This window comes from Lepisosteus platostomus, chromosome 5, assembly GCF_059453375.1.
Source record: "Lepisosteus platostomus isolate fLepPlt1 chromosome 5, fLepPlt1.hap1, whole genome shotgun sequence".
Taxonomy (NCBI): Eukaryota; Metazoa; Chordata; class Actinopteri; order Semionotiformes; family Lepisosteidae; genus Lepisosteus; species Lepisosteus platostomus.
Window position 1 is genome coordinate 60,479,396 of NC_142615.1, and position 6,668 is coordinate 60,486,063.

Genomic DNA, 6,668 nt, shown 5'->3' on the forward strand with positions numbered 1-6,668 from the left:
AAGAGGATCGCCAAGGTGAACGCGAAGCTGGGTCTGTGGAAAACGCGGTCGCTGTCCTACACAGGGAAAGTGATGGTGTTGAAAGCAGACATCCTGCCGGCTTTGGTTTACCTGGCAGTGGTGTACCTGCTGCCGGCCAGATTCAGACGAGCGCTGCAAGGGATGATCTTTGGCTTCGTCTGGGGCGGCAGGTACGAGTACATCACGAGAAACCGGATGTGTCAGCCGGTTGAGGAAGGGGGTCGAGATGTCCCACATTTCCCCCTGAAACTCGACTGCATCGTCTACTGCAAGCTCTGTCGGGTGCTGCGGGAGCCCATCGGCCACAAGTACCAGTACTTTGTCAGGCTGTGGCTCTCCGTCCCAATGAGGCACTTGGTCCAGTGGTCAAACACTGGGCCCAAGGCAGAGATACGACCGGAGTTCTACATCCACGCTGTCAAGTGGAGCAGGAGGTACGAGGCCACGAGACAGCCAGAGCTCTGCACCAACCACAGAGCCCTGTACAAAGAGGTGAGGGGGCATTTGGTCGCTGACGAAAGGCTGCAGGTTCCCAGCAAGTCTGGGAAAGGACACAGCCCAAAGAACTTGACAACCAACTGAAGGACCTCAACTGGATGGCTGTACACAAGAGTGGCTACCAGAAAGGTCCTCTACAGACACTCGATCTCCAGGAATCCGCATTGCCCCCGGGACACGTGTTTTGTCGAGGAGACTCAGGAGCACGTGTTCTGGAGCTGCCCCTTTGCCAAGGCGGTGTGGGGCAGAATGGACAACATTATGCAACTCCTGGGAACGGGTGCGGTGCTCAGTTACCAGTACATTCTGCTGGGGGCTGGCACCCACCGGACTGGACAAGGGGACACAGGACCTGCGGGGGCTGCTGCTGTCCCTCACAAAACAAGGACTGTGGAAGGCGAGGAACACTCTCATCCGGCACAACATAAAGTGGGGGGCGAGGGAGCTGGAGGAGAGGATCCTGGCGGACCTCAGGAGGAGGACGAAGCGCCACGTCGCCAAATGGGGTTTCCCCATGGCGAGGGAGTGCTGGAAAGGACTTTGGGCCCTATACAGGGATTAAAGGACAATAGCGAGTGGTAGGTTTGGAGGGACTCTCTTAATTGCACAAATCCGCCCCCACTTGCAAAGATTGATAACGGACAATCAATCTCCGTTCCGCCGTTGTTTTTTATTACATGGAGTGTTAATATGTGTGAGATGTTCCTTTTGAGGTGTTTTTTTTTGCGGAATAAAGTATATTTTGTAGAACAAAAAAAATCTTATGACAAGGTTTACAAGTTATCTGTTGAACTACATCCTCATGGGTGTGGTCACATTCCAGGTCATTTGTTTACGTATTTTGTTTCTGGAGCAACTGTTAGATGAAATGTGCTAATATGTAACCTAACTCCAGTGTGAATAACTAGAAGAGGGGAACAGCTCCATTCCAGACCATGGGAGCTTTGAGATTGGCTGGGCCAGATCTCTCATTTGCATATCTGATTTGGAAATCTAACACTAAACCCCTTCTTGCATGGATTTAACTTGCACCCAAGAGTCCCCTACTGTGTATTGCTACTTATTTTTTTATGATAAGTGGTGATTACCAGTTGACAGGTTTTATTTGTTGAATTATAAATGGTTTTGTATTATCATCCTGAATGGCCTGTACTCAAGTTTTGGTAGGGTATGTGTTTTCATTTCATTTACCAAATTGAATTTTTGCTCTTTTAGTATTTGTCTAGATGGCTTTCTGAAGTCAGGAAGCCCATTTATTTGGTGAAAAAAGATTCTGTATTAATATTAATATTTCTCATACAACATAAATAGGGTCTTTTATGAATAAAAAGATCTTGCACTTGGAAATCTTGATAAAGCTGTGTGCTTCCATCCACTCGAGCAGTTTTGATTCCTAATATTTGACCTTAGGTGTGGGAACAGGTCTTTTTTGCCATTTGATTTCCAATTGATCAGCACAGTATAGAAAATAGACCCATAAAGCAACCTCAGCAGTGACAAATGTCACTGGGTCACTTGGGTTTATACGTCAGGGTCCGGTAGTAAAGCTCCGCTCCTGTTTAGCCTCCGAAGCCGTACAGGGTGCAGCCCTGGCGCTTCAGCGCGTACACCACGTCCATGGTGGTGACGGTCTTCCTCTTGGCGTGCTTGGCGTGCTCGGTGCAGGTGACATTCTCCAGGAACACCTTCAGCACCCCGCGGGTCTCCTCATAGTTCAGCCCGGAGATCCGCTTCACTCCCCCACGGCGAGCCAGGCGGCGGATGGCGGGCTTGGTGATTCCCTGGATGTTGTCGCGGAGAACCTTGCGGTGACGCTTAGCGCCTCCTTTCCCGAGTCCCTTTCCGCCTTTGCCTCTTCCAGACATCTTCTAGTTATCAGCTGTGAACACGACACACACTGCTCATCTTTGATGTATAATAGACATCTTTCTTTGATGTCTATTATACATCAAAGAAAGATTTTTATAGGTGTAGAAACTAGTAAATAAAGCCAATGATTTGTTTTAGAAATGTATTCTTAAAATATACAATTATTCACACCTGATCAATATGTAGTTCAAATTATACATTATATACAATATTGTATTCAAATGTCTAATCATCATAAAAAACACAACTAGTAAACTTCAGTTACAAATTCTATTAACATGGCAATATATATCGTAATGACAAACACAAACTAATTACATGAACACGCTAATATTTAACTCAAAACCACATTTCGATTCAAATATAAATTTTTAAAATTTACAACGTCTTTATTTCCACAAAAATATTATTAATGTAGCACAAACGCTACTTTCTAATAAAGACAGAAAGAAACTGTTTGTTTTGTGTCTACTGGTGATCCTCCTCTCGATACTAATGAAATGTTTAATGTTTAATATGATCCCTCGAGAAAAAAAAGGAATCAATTTCTGCCTGGAATGATTGATGCCCCATCAAACATTTTGTAATATCCCTGGAAGTTTATACAGTAGAATCCTGGTTCGTGGCTTAAATTCAAGGTAAATGAGACTAAGGAAACGAGTTGGAAACTTGATGTCGAAGTGGGATTTAAGTCACCCATTTCACATTTTACTTCATTGGGCAGTATGTGCCAGAGAGCAATGCTGCCGCATCCCTTCGGTAGCTCAGTAGGTAGAGCAGAAGACTGTAGTGAAGTCAGCAGGGAATCCTTAGGTTGCTGGTTTGATTCCAGCTCGAAGGAAGGTGCTTTTCGTGTACTTTAATCAAAGAATTAAAAAAGCGAATCTGTTTTATTCAGACATTGTTTATTTTTAAGTTGAGGCCCAGGATCCAAATCTTCAGTTCTGATTTTTTAAAGTGATATCTTTCCTTCCTGTCATGGAAGTCACACGATGTGAGCAATTGTTTTTTTTACGTTGCGATCCAAAGAGCCTCAGACGCACAGTCTAACAGTAACCAAACCAGAATGGATTCTGCTGGGAGCCGGGCTGAGCTCATTCTCACTCCCTGTGCTGAAAACAGAATTATTTCTTCCCCGAACATCGTCTACAGATCACTTGTGCGCTTTTAACCTTCTCGCAGCTACGGGCGAGACTGACGCTCATGATATGAAGGCACCCACTGGAACACATTCTCTAACTCTCACAATCGCGACAGACTTTGCTTTTTAAAAAAAAAAGTAGATATAGCCCTGAAAAAAGCATTAGCTTTATCAGTTTTTACATTAATCTATTTTGAATCAAAGTTTGATTTTTTTATTGCATTTTAGATTATAATAATAATCATCATCATCATCATTGCTTACACTTATATAGCGCTGTTCTGGATACTCCACTCAATGCGCTTTACAGGTAATGGGGACTCCCCTCCACCACCACCATTCTCCTGAATGATCACAGAGAGTCAGGACCTCGGTTTTACGTCTCAGCCGAAGGATGGCACCTGTTTACAGTTTAGTGTCCCCTTCATTGTACTAGGGTATTAGGACCCGCATGGACAGCAGGGTGTGCGCCCAGCGACAAAAAACAGACGTGTGTCGGGCTCGGCTGCGAGCAGGACAATGATGTCACGGGGACAAAGTAGAGGAAATCAAAACGGTTCTATAAAAGACCTGTGTCAGCTGTTGGTTTGCACTCTGGACTCTAAATCCTCCGATCCGATTTTAAATCTCTCTAATACCTGAGCTGCGGCTTCTTCTGAGTATTTATTCGTATACTTATTATGTGTAAGTGTATAGATGAAACCTTTCATATGTTGTTCAGTTTAAATCAAAATGCTTTACTAATACAAGAGAAAAGTATAGTATGAAGGATGTGACAAATGTATGATTTCTTGGAACAAAACAGTTTTTATTTGCGTTCGAAATGAAGCGGAATTTTAGCGCGACACACAAACCCTTTGTCTTTTTTAAAGTGATTTTTAAACAGACAAAAATGTAGAAAACATGTTTTTTTAGCCCTACAATAGCAGGGTCAGTGACGTAATGAATAACGCGTCAGGCCTCGCGTCAGAAAATTATAGGTTCGACTGCCATCTGGCTTGTTGAGTTTATACCACTTACATTCTTTTAAATAAATGAACTGCACCTGAAAGCTATAGAAAACACTTTGGTAAGTTGTCTGCAGCCTCATGCGAATTTCGACAACTTACCCAAAACACTGTACTGTCTGGAGTTCAGGTCCAGCTCTGAACTCAATTGCAATGAAAAACCATGTGTAACAAAACTGGAGAACAGCTGAACTTGTGCTCAGTTCGGTGATGAGGGTTCAGAACTGTCCTTGTTGTAATTAGCACGAACTGCACAGGCTCTGAATCAGACCATGTCAATTAGTCTGATCAGTGTAGGACACGTTAATGTAGAATTATTAATAGGTTTATTAGTTAGTTAGTTCAGGTTTACCCACCTGAACTAATGTAGAATTATTACTTGGTCTATCTCTTGTTTGTATATAAATGAATGTCTCTGACAACTTAATGTTAGTTTTACGATGTAGGTCAGGCGTTGACATATGCACGAGTATACGAAATGTCTCACTCCTGATTCAACTCATGTTCTATAGGAGATTGGCGATTCCTCCTGTTTCTCATACAACCATATCAGAACAGAAGCCCGTGTCACCCAGCTGTGATTCAAGATCAACTCGCATCTTTATCCCTTTTTTGTTCGTGATCATTATTTTCTTTAGTTATGATCAATATTGAACTTTTTCTAAATGAAATGACAATAATCAAACATGCAGGCAGATTTTTGAAAAGTATTCGGAATTGACAGGGTGCCCCTTTGGAACAGTCGTCAGAAAATGTGAGAAAATGAAAGTTATGTAAGCTCTCACACAAAGCATTGAAGATTGGAATCTGAGTGTAAAAAAGCTACCCCTCTCCCAATGATAGGCAGGGATACACACCATGACTCGAATAGACTCAGCGAACTTTAACACCTATGATATTACGAGTGCTTTGCACGTGTCGAATTTCAAGAAGGAACTACTACAACAGTTGTGGACATAATTCATTACCACCGGCAAAGTCCAATGCCGGCAACTTCTGGGAAAATAATGTTCACTCATGGAATTTGGTCTTTGAATGGCTGGCGGGAAAATTCATTTATACTCCTGTTGCACCCTCAGCTGAAACATGTTAAAATAACAACGCAGATTTGTTGGAGAACCTGACAAGAATTATTGGGTTAGCACTGTATGTATGGTGGTATATTTTCTTTAATTTTAATATAAATGTAAACATGCATGCTGTATAATCTATTGTCATTTTAAAATATGTTAGCTGAGGATGCGAGGGGGGCTATTATACCTTGTGAAACATGCAAGGAACTGTAAAAAAGGCTGGTATTTGAAAAAAATTGGCGATCACAAGAAAACCACAATTTATGTGGTATTATCATCAATATCCTTCAAAATCTATGTTCAAATGAAGGATTTAAAGAAACTATGAAAAAAGCAACAGTAATAGCAGAGGATTTTGATTTTTGCTCTTCAAGTCAGTAGATCGACGTAGAGTTACGCCCCTACAAACAGCACAAAGGATGAAACCCACCTCTTTCATTACTGCTATGTTTGTGCCAGTGAAAGTAGCGTTTGTGCTATTGAAAGCATCTTGGAAGATGAAGGTGCAGTCACTTCCACATGTCATGATATCATTAGATCCGACGACAAGAGCTGAAGCCCCCGGCATTTTCCAAGCCAGCAATGTGAGGAAGAGGAATATGGAGGAAGGTAGCGTGGCCAAGCGGTCTAAGGTGCTGGATTTAGGCTCCAATCTCTCTTGGGGTGTGGGTTTGAATCCCACCGCTGCCAAATGTCAGTGTTTTGAGACCTGCAATACGATCAGTAAAAGCGCTTTTTGTTAGGCTGCGGGAGGTGTTTAGAGATAGACTTTCTAAAAGACAGGCAGAAAAAATATTTTGTTTTCTCAACAGAAATTCTCTTTGGCACGTTCAGCTTTATGTAGGGAACAACGTCTGCCAAGATCACTTTTGAGGCAGTGCACATGATAGTGTACCGCCAAGTACATTTAATATTGGCTGTGGTGGTGAGCTGCTTTTGTCTGTGAAACTTTTAATTCTTCACGCCGAATCGTTGGCAGGGGTAAAGCTTATTAAATCTTTGAACATAGCGCTCGATCAGAAATACTTTGTTCGTGATCAAAAGAGATCAGAGGATTAA

The 6,668-nt window shown here is 42.5% G+C and overlaps 1 protein-coding gene and 1 non-coding gene across 2 annotated transcripts; one reads left to right on the forward strand and one right to left on the reverse strand.

Annotated features, from left to right (window-relative positions):
- The first annotated feature begins 1,716 nt into the window (after positions 1–1,716).
- Positions 1,717–1,772, forward strand: LOC148670499 (U7 small nuclear RNA). The gene has a single exon (XR_015938988.1). It is a non-coding gene; the product is annotated as a U7 small nuclear RNA (small nuclear RNA).
- A 306-nt stretch (positions 1,773–2,078) lies between these two features.
- LOC148670500 (histone H4-like) lies at positions 2,079–2,385 on the reverse strand. The gene has a single exon (XM_088632661.1). It carries the CDS (start codon positions 2,382–2,384, stop codon positions 2,079–2,081), a length of 306 nt encoding a protein of 101 aa, XP_088488787.1. The 5' UTR covers position 2,385.
- Positions 2,386–6,668: the final 4,283 nt, after the last annotated feature.